Here is a 17,089-nt window from a genome sequence, read left to right on the forward strand (position 1 = left end):
AGAATGGCATAAACAAGAGGGAAATCATATAACATTGGCATATATATATATACGTTCTCTGGGAGCCTTATGGAGGCTTCTGAACCACACAAGTCTCCGCGTCCGGGCAGGGAGCCAGTGTAGCCAGGCAACCTGACTTCAGGAAATATATTTTGTTTATTTTCCTGGCGGTAACACCCTTTTTTGTCCAAGGTCAGGGGGGTGGCAGCTAACAACCAGATTTATTTAGATTTAAATACCACTCCCCATATAGCGGGCCTTCTTCAGTAAGATTAGTTAATTGAGTAAGTGTGCTTAGGACAGGTTGCTGCTGGTAACTGCGGTCATACGGGCGTATCTAGGGAAAATGTAGCCCAGTGCAAAATCTGAGTTTTCCAGCCCCCCAACCCGCCCCACCCCCTAGTACGGGCAGCTGCCCTCCACCTCCCCATCAAACAATTATTTTTGCACCAGGTCTTGAAGAAGAAGAGTTTGAATTTATATCCCCCCTTTCTCTCCTGCAGGAGACTCAAAGGGGCTGACAATCTCCTTGCCCTTCCCCCCTCACAACAAACACCCTGTGAGGTGGGCGGGGCTGAGAGAGCTCCGAGAAGCTGTGACTGGCCCAAGGTCACCCAGCTGGCGTGTGCTGGAGTGCACAGGCTAATCTGAATTCCCCGGATAAGCCTCCACAGCTCAGGCGGCAGAGCTGGGAATCGAACCCGGTTCCTCCAGATTAGATACACGAGCTTTTAACCTCCTACGCCGCTGCTGTATGGACCCTGGGGGGGGGAGTAGGAGGAGGGCCCCCCGATTTTCTGCCCCCCCCACGTGACTAAATGGCCATAGTCCGGGGACCTTTGACCCCATATGTCCCCCTGGGTGGTATGCCCCTGTCTGGAGCTGTTAAATGGGTTGTTCTCACCAGACTCAGCTGGCAGCAGTGAGGGGCAGCGGCCACACTAGCAGTGTCCCAATGCACTATTATCCCATGTGACCAGAAGTGACCTCAGGCCATCAGACTCTCGGGGATCACTGTGAGATGCCAGCAGTGCTCTAGCAGTTGAGCAAAACTCTATGGTTAAATGCCAGAGCGTCACTGACAATGCCCTGATGTTGCATTCGCTGCACAGGGAGTGATGTCAGCATATTGATGCTGATGTCATCATGTCACCAGTGAGCCCCTCCACATCCCAAGCAAGTGAAGTTTTGTGTTGCTGGGGAGACCTGACATACTTTCTGTTGCCTCCTTTCATGAACTTGAATGTCTGGCTTCCAGATCTGTCCATGCCAAGTAATAACCAGAGGTGGAATCCAGCAGGTTCTCACAGGTTCCCGAGAGTAGGTTACTAATTATTTGTGTGTGCCGAGAGGGGGTTACTCATTGGTGATTTTGCCACGTGATTTTTGCATCAGTTACGCCCCTCCTCCTCAGCAGTAGCGCACAGAACTGGAAGCAGTCTAGCAGGTGGTGCACCGGCGTGCGTGGCAGCCTGCGCCTGCGTGCATTCGTTTCCCACCCAAGGACCGGCGCAGCGGCTGAGTCCTTGCCACATCCCCGCCCAGGAATGCCCTGCCCCAGAATGCACAGCCACGCCCCCGTGGTGCCCCGCCCAGCCCCATCGGCGCTACGCCACAGTTTGAATCCCACCACCATGGGAACCTGTTACTAAAATTTTTGGATCCCACCACTGGTAATAATAACACCCTCAACATAAGGGGCAGACGTTAGCTGTAGTTGACAAGTTGTCCCGATGAAGGCCTTGCTCGCGTGATGGTAAGTTGCACTGGCCGATAAACTAGACTAAATATTCTAAGGATGGCATTGAAGTGAGGTCTCCCTGCTCAAATCTGCTGCAAGGAATGCTGGAGGAATACTCATACCAATCTCCGATTTTTACATGCATGCCAAGTAATAAACATAACATTCCTAAGTGCTATCTGGAACAGTCTCGAAGCGTGCGCTGCAGCTTAAAAGCACCGTGAAAAATACCCAAACCAGTCAAAACTGCTTTTCGCCAGCTGATGTTCGTTTTCTACTTCTAAACGTAGAACTTTTCCCATCATTTCCCTTCAGAAGGGAAATCTGAGATGGGTTTTCCTTTTTTTGCCAGAACTGCTGATTCCAGCGCATTGATTTTCTACTAACTGGAAGAAAGTAAGAAGATAAGAACAAGCCAGCTGGATGAGACCAGAGTCCATCTAGTCCAGCACTCTGCTACTCACAGTGGCCCACCAGGTGCCTTTGGGAGCTCACATGCAGGATGTGAAAGCAATGGCCTGCTGCTGCTCCTGAGCACCTGGTCTGCTAAGGCATTTGCAATCTCAGATCAAGGAGGATCAAGATTGGTAGCCATAAATTGACTTCTCCTCCATAAATCTGTCCAAGCCCTTTTTAAAGCTATCCAGGTTAGTGGCCATCACCACCTCTTGTGGCAGCATATTCCAAACACCAATCACACGTTGCGTGAAGAAGTGTTTCCTTTTATTAGTCCTAATTCTTCCCCCCAGCATCTTCAATGGATGCCCCCTGGTTCAATCAGTATCAATCAGGCCCCTAGCATATAAGACTTCGCAGGGCTGAGATAACTAATTTGGATGCCAGAATCTAGGGAATTCTTTTATCCAGGCTCTGGCCTCCGAAAGGCATATTCAGTATCAACAGTATCCCTGAGGGACACATTCACAAGCTCTTTCCCAAGTGGTTGGTGAATTTCTGAAAGAATCAGGATCTATTTCTGCTCCAAAATAAAGCTATTTTTTTGTGTAGTTTAAGGGCAAAAACTACTTATTTTCCCCAGTAGCAGCCAAGAATTCTGGTGTAAACTGGAATTGCCAATCCTTGGGTGAGACCTAGAATTACCCCCAGTGGTGGGATGCAAAAATTTTAGTAACAGGTTCCCATGGGATTCAAACTGTGGTGTAGCGCCAATGGGGCTGGGCAGGGCACGACGGGGGCGTGGCCGGGCATTCCAGGGGCGGGGCATTCCTGGGCGGGGCTGTGGCAAGGACGCAGCCGCTGCGCCGGTCCTTGGGCGGGAAACGAATGCACGCAGGCGCAGGCTGCCACGCACGCCGGTGCACCTCCTGCTAGACTGCTTCCAGTTCTGCGGCGCTTACTGCTGAGAGGGAGAGTGGCGTAATTCTTAAGGCTTCCAAAATCACGTGGCAAAATCACCAATTAGTAACCCCCTCTCGGCACACACAAATAATTAGTAACCTACTCTCGGGAACCTGTGAGAACCTGCTGGATCCCACCTATGATTACACCTGATCCCCAGACAACAGAGCTAAGTCCCTGGGGAAAATGGTGTATGGCAGAGGTGTCCAACTCTGGCACTTCAGATGTTCGTGGACTACAATTTCCATCAGCCCCTACTGGCATTGTAGTCCATGTGTTGCTCCGAGAAGCAACACGCAGTCTACCTTTTACTCCCTGCAGAAGAAGGCGAGGAATGCCAGGAGACCAGAGGCCTGAATTAATAAATTTTATTTGTCAGAGATTCTAGTGGCAAACAGAAGAGGACTGGCCTGACAAAGAAAGTTAGTCTTTTTTTTTTATAAGGAAGTGCTAAGAATACATCACTGACTGTTCAAAACAAAACCATAAATCTCACACACGTCAGGACAAAACTTTACACTTCAATATAGCACTTCCAATTAACCATCGAGTTCTCTTCCATTCTGGCCATCTCAACCTTATGTAATACAATGTAATACATGAAGTTTAGGGAGTGTGGCTAAACCTCTGTGGGAGTCTTCAGGCAGGTTCCCAATTCTTCCTGGGCAACTTGGCTTTTAAAAAAAAACAACTGTGTGAAGCAAGAGGCTTATCAACTTTTAAAGGCACAAAGAACATAGTTTTTGTATTGTCGAAAGCTTTCACGGCCGGAATCACTGGGGTTCTGTGTGGTTTCCGGGCTGTATGGCCGTGTTCTAGCAGCATTCTCTCCTGACGTTTCGCCTGCATCTGTGGCTGGCATCTTCAGAGGATCTTCTGAAGATGCCAGCCACAGATTCGCCAGCCACAGATCCTCTGAAGATGCCAGCCACAGATCCTCTGAAGATGCCAGCCACAGATCCTCTGAAGATGCCAGCCACAGATCCTCTGAAGATGCCAGCTACAGATCCTCTGAAGATGCCAGCCACAGATCCTCTGAAGATGCCAGCCACAGATCCTCTGAAGATGCCAGCCACAGATGCAGGTGAAACGTCAGGAGAGAATGCTGCTAGAACACGGCCATACAGCCCGGAACCCACACAGCACACAGTTTTTTCTATTCATTCATACCAAGAATATATGATATAAATTCCATTAATATGTTATTAAACTCTAGGTAGAATAGCTATACTCTAAAACCTTTTTAATCCTAATATGTAACCTATTTAAACAAAATCTTAATACACTTTCAGCAAAATTCATAAACTCCCTTAAACATTACATCAGACCTTGTTATAAAAAGCTAACAGCTCGCACGTGGGGTTTTAATCTCCTTTCTTTAGAGAAATTATCTATCAGACAGAAACAAAGGGGTATACATCAACAGGGTTCTTTAATTATCTTGGTGTGTATGTATGTCTTGCCTGGCCTATATTAAAACCAGAAAACTTTGCCAGCCGCAAGGACTTCTGGACCATATTTTACTTCTGTTACTACACATTAACATCTGAAGCACCAGAGTTGGACACCCCTGCTCTATCATGTAAATGGCAGAAATAATTTCTCCTAGAGAAAATGTCAACTTTGAAGGGTGGACTCTATTCAATATACCCTGGGCCAGTGGTGGGATCCAAAAATTTTAGTAACAGGTTCCCATGGTGGTGGGATTCAAACTGCGGCATAGCGCCAATGGGGCTGGGCGGGGCACGACGGGGGTGTGGCCGGGTATTCCGGGGGCGGGGAATTCCTGGGCGGGGCTGTGGCAAGGACGCCTGTCCTTGGGCGGGAAACGAATGCACGCAGGCACAGGCTGCCACGCACACCGGTGCACCTCCTGCTAGACAGCTTCAAGTTCTGCATGCTACTGCTGAGAGGAGGGGCATAACTAAGGCCAAAATCACGTGGCAAAATCACCCATTAGTAACCCCCTCTCGGCACACACAAATAATTAGTAACCTACTCTCGGGAACCTGTGAGAACCTGCTGGATCCCACCTCTGGGTGGACTCTATTGCAATATACCGTGGGCTGATGGGCATTGTAGTCCATGAACGTCTGAAGCGCCAGAGCTGGACACCTCTGTGATAGAGATTAGTTCCCCTGGAGAAAATGGCAGCCTTGGAGGGTTTATAGCATTATAGAGACTCTCCAGACTCTGGGCAGTGGGCACCAGTTGTGATTCTGGGGATATCCCAATTTGGGAACCTTGGTGTCACTCCTGATCCAATCAGTCAACTGCCAAAGAGTGAGAAGTAGAAAAAAAAACTTTATTTTGTCCGCAGAACAAAACAGGCAACCAGCTAATGGCAAAAGAAGTGCTACAGTAGAAAGTCTGAGGTTTTAAAGATAGGCCAATCAAGTTTGCATCATTGAATCTATCGCAAGAGCAGCATTTTTTTACATGGTGTCATAGGTTATGCTCTTAACAGGCAGTTACATAGGATCCATGACTAGGAGGATTTACTACGCTAATGAGACAAGTCAGACCTACATTGTTGACTTATTTTCCTGACTTTGAACAGTGGTTCCCAACCTTTTGCATTCGCATACCCCTTTTCAACCCAGTTCATTAAAATTGTACCCCCAAAAGCTCTGGCGCGTACTCTGCACCCCAGGTTGGGAACTGTAGAACAGCAGCTTGAATTTATAATTCATGGCCTTGTCCCTTGCAGTGGGGGAACAAGTCTTGAGTTAGTCTGTTTATCGAAAGCACCCCGTGTTCTTTCAGAAAATCCTTGAATCTTGCTGCAGTGCTGCTATTCAGCCAGGGGAACGCTTCATGCTTCAACACATTCTGGTGTACAAGTTATGGCTGCCAACTCCTGTCCCGGACAGATAGCCAAAGAGTAGAACTGAGAACCCCAGCTTTAGACTAACACCAGTGCAGATTAGTCTAAATTAATACTAGTAAGATAGAAGTACATCTATCTACAGTTACATTCTAGCAGAGAATGCTGCTAGAACATGGCCATACAGCCCGGAAACCAGACAGCAACCAAGAAGTACATCTTTTTTTTTAAAAAATTATTGTATCATTTGAATATTACATTTTATATTAATACTTTTCTTCATTTGTTTTCAAACAATACTTTCCCCCCTTTTTTCCCTCCCCCCTATATTTTTCATCATTTTGTCAAACAAACAGCAGTAAGTACATTCTTTGTGGTCTTTTCTCCCATTTCTCCTCATTGACTCCGGCTTCTTTCATCCAGTCCTCGTATATGGTCCATATCTTCATCCAAGAAGTACATCTATCTCTTAAATGAGGCTGCACAGCTTATGCCCTATCTGGGGAGCGGCTGTGATTCCAGGTCACCCCCTGGCCCCATCTGGAGGTTGGCAACTCAATTTAGTCTTCCTCAGTGGGCTGTGACCCAAGAAAGTTCCTATTGAAATAGATGTTGTTAGCCTTGAACCATTTCCATTTTATTTGGTAACCTATTTAACCCAGACCCCTGCCCTCTTTGTTCCCCCCAGTGCTCCAATGAGTAGGCCCCGCCACCTAGGCATCACTGCCTTATAAACCCTTGCGTATAACCCTTATTTATTTATTTATTTATTTATACTTATTAATACCTATTTAGAAATCTAGTTATTTATTTAAACTCGTTAATGGATATTTATAAATATAATACATTTAATCTGCCTCAGTCGGCCGTGACCCAAGAAAGCTCCCACTGAGATCAATGTTGTCGGCCTTGAACCATTTCCAGTTTATTTTGCAACCTATTTAACCCAGACCCCTGCCCCCTTTGTTAATACTCTCCCAAAAGCCCCGTAGTATTGCATACTACAGACCTCAGTGCTTAGCATTCATCATACTCGTTATAGAAAACACTTATTTTTTTTTACTTAAACTTATTAATAGATATTTATAAATCTACTTATTTATATAAACCCATGAATAGATATTTATAAACAAGAATGTATAAAACAAAATATATTTCATCTGCCTCAGTGGGCTGCGACCCAAGGAAGTTCCTATTGAGGTCAGTGCTGTCAGCCTTGCGCCACTTTTGCTTTGTAGCCCGCTTTGTTTTCCTCCCAAGCGCCCCTACGAGTAGGCCGCGGCGCCTAGGCCGCGGCGCCTCTCCGGTCTCCTAGCAACCGCCCCGCGACGCTGATTGGCCAGCGCCGCTCTGACCGCCTAGGCCGCGGCTCCCCTCCCGTCTCCTAGCAACCGCCCCGCGACGCTGATTGGCCAGCGCCGCTCCCGCCGCCATTTTCAAACCCCGGCCTGGCCCGTTTCGCCATTTGCGGGGCGGCCTTGAGGGCGGGGAGCGCGGCGGCGGCGGCGGCGGCGAGTCTGGGCTCGCCCGTCATGGAGAGCGACCCGCTGGCTGACAAGCCCCCTCCCAGGCCTGGCAGGAAGGGCCGGCGGCGGCCCAGCGCAGCCGGAGCCGCTCCCGAGAGGCGCAGCGGGGACGGCGTCGCGGTCCCGGAGACCCCTGGCGGCACCGAGCAGGCCGCGGCTGTGGTGGCCTCCTGTGGGCGGTAAGTGGGCGGGAGAGAAGGCCTCGGAAGCGGCGGGGGGGGGGGCCCCCCCCCCACCCCCTCCCCCGCCCCCCCATCCCCCCCCCCACCCCCCCCCCCCCCCCCCCCTCCCCCCCCCCCCCCCCCCCCCCCCCCACCCCCCCCCCCCCCCCCCCCCCCCCCCCCACACCCCCCCCTCCCCCCCCGCCCCGCCCCCCCCGCCCCCCCCCCCCCCCCCGCCCCCCCCCCCCCGCCCCCCCCCCCCCCCACCCCCCCCCCCCCCCACCCCCCCCCCCCCCCACCCCCCCCCCCCCCCACCCCCCCCCCCCCCCACCCCCCCCCCCCCCCACCCCCCCCCCCCCCCACCCCCCCCCCCCCCCACCCCCCCCCCCCCCCACCCCCCCCCCCCCCCACCCCCCCCCCCCCCCACCCCCCCCCCCCCCCACCCCCCCCCCCCCCCACCCCCCCCCCCCCCCACCCCCCCCCCCCCCCACCCCCCCCCCCCCCCACCCCCCCCCCCCCCCACCCCCCCCCCCCCCCACCCCCCCCCCCCCCCACCCCCCCCCCCCCCCACCCCCCCCCCCCCCCACCCCCCCCCCCCCCCACCCCCCCCCCCCCCCACCCCCCCCCCCCCCCACCCCCCCCCCCCCCCACCCCCCCCCCCCCCCACCCCCCCCCCCCCCCACCCCCCCCCCCCCCCACCCCCCCCCCCCCCCACCCCCCCCCCCCCCCACCCCCCCCCCCCCCCACCCCCCCCCCCCCCCACCCCCCCCCCCCCCCACCCCCCCCCCCCCCCACCCCCCCCCCCCCCCACCCCCCCCCCCCCCCACCCCCCCCCCCCCCCACCCCCCCCCCCCCCCACCCCCCCCCCCCCCCACCCCCCCCCCCCCCCACCCCCCCCCCCCCCCACCCCCCCCCCCCCCCACCCCCCCCCCCCCCCACCCCCCCCCCCCCCCACCCCCCCCCCCCCCCACCCCCCCCCCCCCCCACCCCCCCCCCCCCCCACCCCCCCCCCCCCCCACCCCCCCCCCCCCCCACCCCCCCCCCCCCCCACCCCCCCCCCCCCCCACCCCCCCCCCCCCCCACCCCCCCCCCCCCCCACCCCCCCCCCCCCCCACCCCCCCCCCCCCCCACCCCCCCCCCCCCCCACCCCCCCCCCCCCCCACCCCCCCCCCCCCCCACCCCCCCCCCCCCCCACCCCCCCCCCCCCCCACCCCCCCCCCCCCCCACCCCCCCCCCCCCCCACCCCCCCCCCCCCCCACCCCCCCCCCCCCCCACCCCCCCCCCCCCCCACCCCCCCCCCCCCCCACCCCCCCCCCCCCCCACCCCCCCCCCCCCCCACCCCCCCCCCCCCCCACCCCCCCCCCCCCCCACCCCCCCCCCCCCCCACCCCCCCCCCCCCCCACCCCCCCCCCCCCCCACCCCCCCCCCCCCCCACCCCCCCCCCCCCCCACCCCCCCCCCCCCCCACCCCCCCCCCCCCCCACCCCCCCCCCCCCCCACCCCCCCCCCCCCCCACCCCCCCCCCCCCCCACCCCCCCCCCCCCCCACCCCCCCCCCCCCCCACCCCCCCCCCCCCCCACCCCCCCCCCCCCCCACCCCCCCCCCCCCCCACCCCCCCCCCCCCCCACCCCCCCCCCCCCCCACCCCCCCCCCCCCCCACCCCCCCCCCCCCCCACCCCCCCCCCCCCCCACCCCCCCCCCCCCCCACCCCCCCCCCCCCCCACCCCCCCCCCCCCCCACCCCCCCCCCCCCCCACCCCCCCCCCCCCCCACCCCCCCCCCCCCCCACCCCCCCCCCCCCCCACCCCCCCCCCCCCCCACCCCCCCCCCCCCCCACCCCCCCCCCCCCCCACCCCCCCCCCCCCCCACCCCCCCCCCCCCCCACCCCCCCCCCCCCCCACCCCCCCCCCCCCCCACCCCCCCCCCCCCCCACCCCCCCCCCCCCCCACCCCCCCCCCCCCCCACCCCCCCCCCCCCCCACCCCCCCCCCCCCCCACCCCCCCCCCCCCCCACCCCCCCCCCCCCCCACCCCCCCCCCCCCCCACCCCCCCCCCCCCCCACCCCCCCCCCCCCCCACCCCCCCCCCCCCCCACCCCCCCCCCCCCCCACCCCCCCCCCCCCCCACCCCCCCCCCCCCCCACCCCCCCCCCCCCCCACCCCCCCCCCCCCCCACCCCCCCCCCCCCCCACCCCCCCCCCCCCCCACCCCCCCCCCCCCCCACCCCCCCCCCCCCCCACCCCCCCCCCCCCCCACCCCCCCCCCCCCCCACCCCCCCCCCCCCCCACCCCCCCCCCCCCCCACCCCCCCCCCCCCCCACCCCCCCCCCCCCCCACCCCCCCCCCCCCCCACCCCCCCCCCCCCCCACCCCCCCCCCCCCCCACCCCCCCCCCCCCCCACCCCCCCCCCCCCCCACCCCCCCCCCCCCCCACCCCCCCCCCCCCCCACCCCCCCCCCCCCCCACCCCCCCCCCCCCCCACCCCCCCCCCCCCCCACCCCCCCCCCCCCCCACCCCCCCCCCCCCCCACCCCCCCCCCCCCCCACCCCCCCCCCCCCCCACCCCCCCCCCCCCCCACCCCCCCCCCCCCCCACCCCCCCCCCCCCCCACCCCCCCCCCCCCCCACCCCCCCCCCCCCCCACCCCCCCCCCCCCCCACCCCCCCCCCCCCCCACCCCCCCCCCCCCCCACCCCCCCCCCCCCCCACCCCCCCCCCCCCCCACCCCCCCCCCCCCCCACCCCCCCCCCCCCCCACCCCCCCCCCCCCCCACCCCCCCCCCCCCCCACCCCCCCCCCCCCCCACCCCCCCCCCCCCCCACCCCCCCCCCCCCCCACCCCCCCCCCCCCCCACCCCCCCCCCCCCCCACCCCCCCCCCCCCCCACCCCCCCCCCCCCCCACCCCCCCCCCCCCCCACCCCCCCCCCCCCCCACCCCCCCCCCCCCCCACCCCCCCCCCCCCCCACCCCCCCCCCCCCCCACCCCCCCCCCCCCCCACCCCCCCCCCCCCCCACCCCCCCCCCCCCCCACCCCCCCCCCCCCCCACCCCCCCCCCCCCCCACCCCCCCCCCCCCCCACCCCCCCCCCCCCCCACCCCCCCCCCCCCCCACCCCCCCCCCCCCCCACCCCCCCCCCCCCCCACCCCCCCCCCCCCCCACCCCCCCCCCCCCCCACCCCCCCCCCCCCCCACCCCCCCCCCCCCCCACCCCCCCCCCCCCCCACCCCCCCCCCCCCCCACCCCCCCCCCCCCCCACCCCCCCCCCCCCCCACCCCCCCCCCCCCCCACCCCCCCCCCCCCCCACCCCCCCCCCCCCCCACCCCCCCCCCCCCCCACCCCCCCCCCCCCCCACCCCCCCCCCCCCCCACCCCCCCCCCCCCCCACCCCCCCCCCCCCCCACCCCCCCCCCCCCCCACCCCCCCCCCCCCCCACCCCCCCCCCCCCCCACCCCCCCCCCCCCCCACCCCCCCCCCCCCCCACCCCCCCCCCCCCCCACCCCCCCCCCCCCCCACCCCCCCCCCCCCCCACCCCCCCCCCCCCCCACCCCCCCCCCCCCCCACCCCCCCCCCCCCCCACCCCCCCCCCCCCCCACCCCCCCCCCCCCCCACCCCCCCCCCCCCCCACCCCCCCCCCCCCCCACCCCCCCCCCCCCCCACCCCCCCCCCCCCCCACCCCCCCCCCCCCCCACCCCCCCCCCCCCCCACCCCCCCCCCCCCCCACCCCCCCCCCCCCCCACCCCCCCCCCCCCCCACCCCCCCCCCCCCCCACCCCCCCCCCCCCCCACCCCCCCCCCCCCCCACCCCCCCCCCCCCCCACCCCCCCCCCCCCCCACCCCCCCCCCCCCCCACCCCCCCCCCCCCCCACCCCCCCCCCCCCCCACCCCCCCCCCCCCCCACCCCCCCCCCCCCCCACCCCCCCCCCCCCCCACCCCCCCCCCCCCCCACCCCCCCCCCCCCCCACCCCCCCCCCCCCCCACCCCCCCCCCCCCCCACCCCCCCCCCCCCCCACCCCCCCCCCCCCCCACCCCCCCCCCCCCCCACCCCCCCCCCCCCCCACCCCCCCCCCCCCCCACCCCCCCCCCCCCCCACCCCCCCCCCCCCCCACCCCCCCCCCCCCCCACCCCCCCCCCCCCCCACCCCCCCCCCCCCCCACCCCCCCCCCCCCCCACCCCCCCCCCCCCCCACCCCCCCCCCCCCCCACCCCCCCCCCCCCCCACCCCCCCCCCCCCCCACCCCCCCCCCCCCCCACCCCCCCCCCCCCCCACCCCCCCCCCCCCCCACCCCCCCCCCCCCCCACCCCCCCCCCCCCCCACCCCCCCCCCCCCCCACCCCCCCCCCCCCCCACCCCCCCCCCCCCCCACCCCCCCCCCCCCCCACCCCCCCCCCCCCCCACCCCCCCCCCCCCCCACCCCCCCCCCCCCCCACCCCCCCCCCCCCCCACCCCCCCCCCCCCCCACCCCCCCCCCCCCCCACCCCCCCCCCCCCCCACCCCCCCCCCCCCCCACCCCCCCCCCCCCCCACCCCCCCCCCCCCCCACCCCCCCCCCCCCCCACCCCCCCCCCCCCCCACCCCCCCCCCCCCCCACCCCCCCCCCCCCCCACCCCCCCCCCCCCCCACCCCCCCCCCCCCCCACCCCCCCCCCCCCCCACCCCCCCCCCCCCCCACCCCCCCCCCCCCCCACCCCCCCCCCCCCCCACCCCCCCCCCCCCCCACCCCCCCCCCCCCCCACCCCCCCCCCCCCCCACCCCCCCCCCCCCCCACCCCCCCCCCCCCCCACCCCCCCCCCCCCCCCCCCCCCCCCCCCCCCCCCCCCCCCCCCCCCCACCCCCCCCCCCCCCCACCCCCCCCCCCCCCCACCCCACCCCCCCCCCCCCCCCCCCCCCCCCCCACCCCCCCCCCCCCCCACCCCCCCCCCCCCCCACCCCCCCCCCCCCCCCTCCACCCCACCCCCCCCACCGCCCTCTCCCCCAACCCCCCCTCCCCCCCGCCCCCCCCCCCCCCCACCCCCCCCCCCGCCAAAAACCCCACCCCTCCCCCCCCCCCAACCCCCCCCCCAAAAACCCCCCCCCCCCCCCCCCCCCCCCCCCCCCCCCAGGGGCTGATGGGAATTGTAGTCCATGAACATCTGGAGAGCCGCAGGCTGCAGACCCCCGCTGGAGAATTTACCCTCTCATTGGGGTGCCTACCTGAAGCTGTTCAAATGGGAGGGATATTAATAAGAGCAAACTTTTGTCCTAAACCCTCCCCCCCATTATGAATGAAAGGAGGGGGCTCCAACCTGTGAGCCTGCAGGTGTTCCTGGACTATGATTCTTATGAGTACCGAAACAGACATGGTTTAGGCCGGGGGTGTCTGACTCTGGATCTCCAGTTGTTCATGGACCACAATTCATTTCGTTTATTAAATTTATAAACTGCCCTCCCCCACAGGGCTCAGGGCGGTGAACAACTGGAATTCCCATCAGCCCCTGCCACATGGTAGTCCATGAACATCTGGAGAGCCAGAGTCAGACGCCCCTTTATTAAAGGGATGGGCTCGCCTTTTATTTTCATCATCATTAGTTTTGGGGTGTTGTGGGTTTTCCGGGCTGTATGGCCATGCTCCAGTATTCTCCTGATGTTTCGCTTGCATCTGTGGCTGCCGTCTTCAAAAGATCTGCCACAGATGCAGGCAAAACGTCAGGAGAAAATGCTGCTGGAACACAGCCATACAATCTGGAAAACCCACAACACCCCAGTGATTCCAGCTGTGAAAGCCTTCGACCATTATCAGTATTGTTAGTATTGTTAATTAATAACAGCAAGGGGTGACCTTTTGGGTTTGTCATATCAAAAAATTGGGAAAATGCCTAACTTGGCTGTGCCGGTGTGTCACCCCCTCCCCCACCCACCAACGAAGGAGAAACAATCCTTTACCTATTCATTTCAGTTATTTATGAAAAGTATTTATACCCCGCCTTTCTATAGCCATAGTCAAGGCGGCTTACAGAGTGCAAATAAAACCAAGAGCGACCAGACCAAATAAACGACGATAAGATCATATTGTACCGTTTTAAGGTCATTATTATTATAATCTCCGAATACTGTTTAAACCTAAAACGTTAAAAAAGACACATTCCAATAATCTGAATTTAATATATAAAGAAAAATCAGATAATTACAAAAATGACTCAGACAGGGAGAATAGTTGTTGGGTGTTGATAAACGCTGGTGTCACCCAAAATGTTGTGGCGTGCCACCTTTGACACACATGTGTCATAAGTTTGCTATCACTGTGCTGTGGTCTGTCTACTTTATTGTTGAAACTCTTCTGGCCCAGTGATTTTTGCCTTTTTTACCGTGCCCTTTTTCCAAGGAGCAGCAGTGGCGTAGGAGGTTAAGAGCTCGTGTATCTAATCTGGAGGAACCGGGTTTGATTCCCAGCTCTGCCGCTTGAGCTGTGGAGGCTTATCTGGGGAATTCAGATTAGCCTGTACACTCCCACACACGCCAGCTGGGTGACCTTGGGCTATGATAGCAGACTTGAGCGGTACTACTCAAAGTAGACAAGTGGGCATGTACAGCAAACCCCCACCTTCATGAAGAAAAACTCCACACAGCTGTTTCTTTCAAAAGAAGGCTTTTACCGTTGAGTTGCTCTATGTACAAGATACTATATACAGAGTATATTAAGCAGTCCAACAACTGTCATGACAGGCTAGTCACAGCTTCTCGGAGCTCTCTCAGCCCCACCTACCTCACAGGGTGTTTGTTGTGAGGGGGGGAGGGCAAGGAGGTTGTAAGCCCCTTTGAGTCTCCTGCAGGAGAGAAAGGGGGGATATAAATCCAAACTCTTCTTCTTCTTCTTCTTCTACTACTACTACTACTACTACTACTAATACTACTACTATCCAGGGCAGTATGCATAGCAACTCTTTAAGATCTTGGCTATTGCTTGGTCCTTTTTGTAACTGGAGATGCTAGGGATTGAACCTGGGGTCTTCTGCATGCCAAGCAGGTGCTCTTTTTCTGAGCTACAGCTCCTCCCTGATGAAGCTGCCTTAGATCAGACCATTGGCCTCTCCAGGTCAGTATTGCCTGCTCTGACCGGCAGGAGCTGACCAAGGTCTCAGGCGAAGGTCTTTCGCATCATCCACTGCTTGGTCTTTTTCGTAACTTGGGGTGCTGGTGATTGAACCTGGGAAGGTCTGCATGCCCAGCAGGTGCTGTGCCACCCAGCCATGACCCCTTGCGAAATGAAGCTCCTTGATATTGAGTTCGATCCTTGGTCCATCAAGGTCAGTATTGTCTGTTCGGACTGGCAGCGGCTGTCCAGGGTCTCAAGCAGGGGTCTTTCACATCCCCTACTCCTTCTCAACTGGAGATGCCGGGGATTGAACCCGAGACCTTCTGCATGCCAAGGAGAGGCTGTGCCACTGAGCCGCAACCCTCTCCCGTACACGTAGACCCTAAGCATGTCAGAAGAGCCTTGCTGAAATAGTAGTGAATTAACTTAATTGCAGTAGCAATGAGAAAGAAAGAGTTGGTTTTTATGCCCTGCTTTTTCTCTACCTTTAAGGTGTCTGAAAGTATTCAAAATGGCTTTTTCTACCACTCCCCAACAACAGGTACCTTGTGAGGCAGGTGGGACTGAGAGAGTTCTGAAGAAACTGTGACTGGCACAAGGCCACCTGTCAGGGAAACATGGTTTGATTCCTCACTCCTCCACGTAAGTGGTGGAGAAGAAGAAGAAGAGTTTGGATTTATATCCCCCTTTTCTCTCCTGCAGGAGACTCAAAGGGGCTGACAATCTCCTTGCCCTTCCCCCCTCACAACAAACACCCTGTGAGGTGGGTGGGGCTGAGAGAGCTCCGAGAAGCTGTGACTAGCCCAAGGTCACCCAGCTGGCGTGTGTGGGAGCGCACAGGCTAGTCTGAATTCCCCAGATAAGCCTCCACAGCTCAGGCGGCAGAGTGGGGAATCAAACCAGGTTCCTCCAGATTAGATACGCGAGCTCTTAACCTCCTACGCCACTGCTGCTTTCTTATCTGGTGAACCAGTTTTGTTCTCCAGACTAGAGTCCACCACACTTATATTGTGCAAATCATATAAACTAATGCTCGTACTCTTCCCCGCACACAAAAAGCTTCATGCAGCACCTTGAGCTCAGCTCTCACACAGTCCGCACCTCCCCCAGTGATGCAATGGGACATTTAAGCCCTTGCAAGCAGCCTGTTGTTTGTGGAAATTTCATCCTCTAGGGCAGTGGTGGTGAACCTATGGCACGGGTGCCAGAGGTGGCACTCAGAGCCCTCTCTGTGGGCACACGCAAACAGAGTTGCCCCCATCCCCCCCCCACACACACATCTAGGCTGCCTGGGCCGCTGGGCTCGATTATTAGCATTAAACCTACGACCTAGTTTTGGGGAAGCAGTTTAGGTAACCCTGTTAAGCACTGTTAAACCCACTGATTAAACTCACTGGTTTTCATGCGAAGAACTAAAGTGTGATCCTTTACCTGGGAGTAAGCTTGGTTACTGGCAATGGGGCTGGCTTCTGAGTAAACCCTCCTAGGGTCGTGATTCGCCCTTTGGAAGAGTTGCACAGTTGCTTCAAAGCAAAGCCACCGACTACCACCAAGCCTACTCCCGAGTAACGCACGCCTCGGAGCCAACCGTTTTTTCTGAACTAAAACCTCAGTATTCAGGTTAAGTTGCCGTGTTGGCACTTTGCGATAAATAAGTGGGTCTTGGGTTGCCATTTGGGCACTCGGTCTCGAAAAGGTTCGCCATCACTGCTCTAGGGCTCAATGCCTTCAAGCACAAGCAAAGTTCATTTCAAAAGTTCCTTGGAAAGAATGGAGGTGCAAACCAGTGCTTGCTGTTCAGTGGAGGCAGGGTGGGTGGGTAAGAACCAGATGGATTTCTGGGGGCAGTGGGAAGTAGAGGCCCTCCCCCTGCCTCACCCGTTGATTGATTCCATGGTTCAATAAAAGAGGCCAGGCGTCACTTGCGTAGAGATATTCTTACCTGTGGAACTATTGCCTTTTACTGGTTGTTGTCAGCTTTCCGAACTTTAGTAATGTTACTAAACATTCCCTTCTCACTGGACACAGTGTGTAACAGATTTCTCTCTGTGATACGCCTCTGAAGATGCCAGCCACAGATGCAGGCGAAACGTTAGGAACAAGATCCACCAGACCACGGCCACGCAGCCCGGAAAACCCACAACAACCAGTTGAATCCGGCCGTGAAAGCCTTCGACAATAGACTGCCTGTTAGTTGGCCAGTGTGTTAATGTCGCCTCCACAGACATTGAGTGGCTTGACCCTCCATGCGGGATGAATGCGTGGGTCTGTGTAACAATTGGGAGTACGGAGCCTTCCTCATTAATGCTGGCGTCAGCTTTTTTGGTGAAGTTATCCAGCAAGAATAGCCGTTTTTATGGGCTTCAGCGGTTGCGTCTGTGTCTCGCAAGGATCCAAGAGGGCATTAAAACCAGCCGTCTGTTT

General features: G+C 61.8%; 1 protein-coding gene across 1 annotated transcript in view; it reads left to right on the forward strand.

Annotated features, from left to right (window-relative positions):
* The first annotated feature begins 7,360 nt into the window (after positions 1-7,360).
* NET1 (neuroepithelial cell transforming 1) overlaps positions 7,361-17,089 on the forward strand; it is a 121,005-nt gene continuing 111,276 nt past the window's right edge. Inside the window, exons 1-2 of the mRNA XM_048500614.1 lie at positions 7,361-7,398; positions 7,429-7,632. Coding sequence (XP_048356571.1) covers positions 7,460-7,632 — 173 coding nt within the window. The 5' untranslated portion in view covers positions 7,361-7,398; positions 7,429-7,459. The remainder of the gene's footprint in view (positions 7,399-7,428; positions 7,633-17,089) is intronic.

The sequence above is a fragment of the Sphaerodactylus townsendi genome, linkage group LG06, assembly GCF_021028975.2.
Source record: "Sphaerodactylus townsendi isolate TG3544 linkage group LG06, MPM_Stown_v2.3, whole genome shotgun sequence".
NCBI lineage: Eukaryota > Metazoa > Chordata > Lepidosauria > Squamata > Sphaerodactylidae > Sphaerodactylus > Sphaerodactylus townsendi.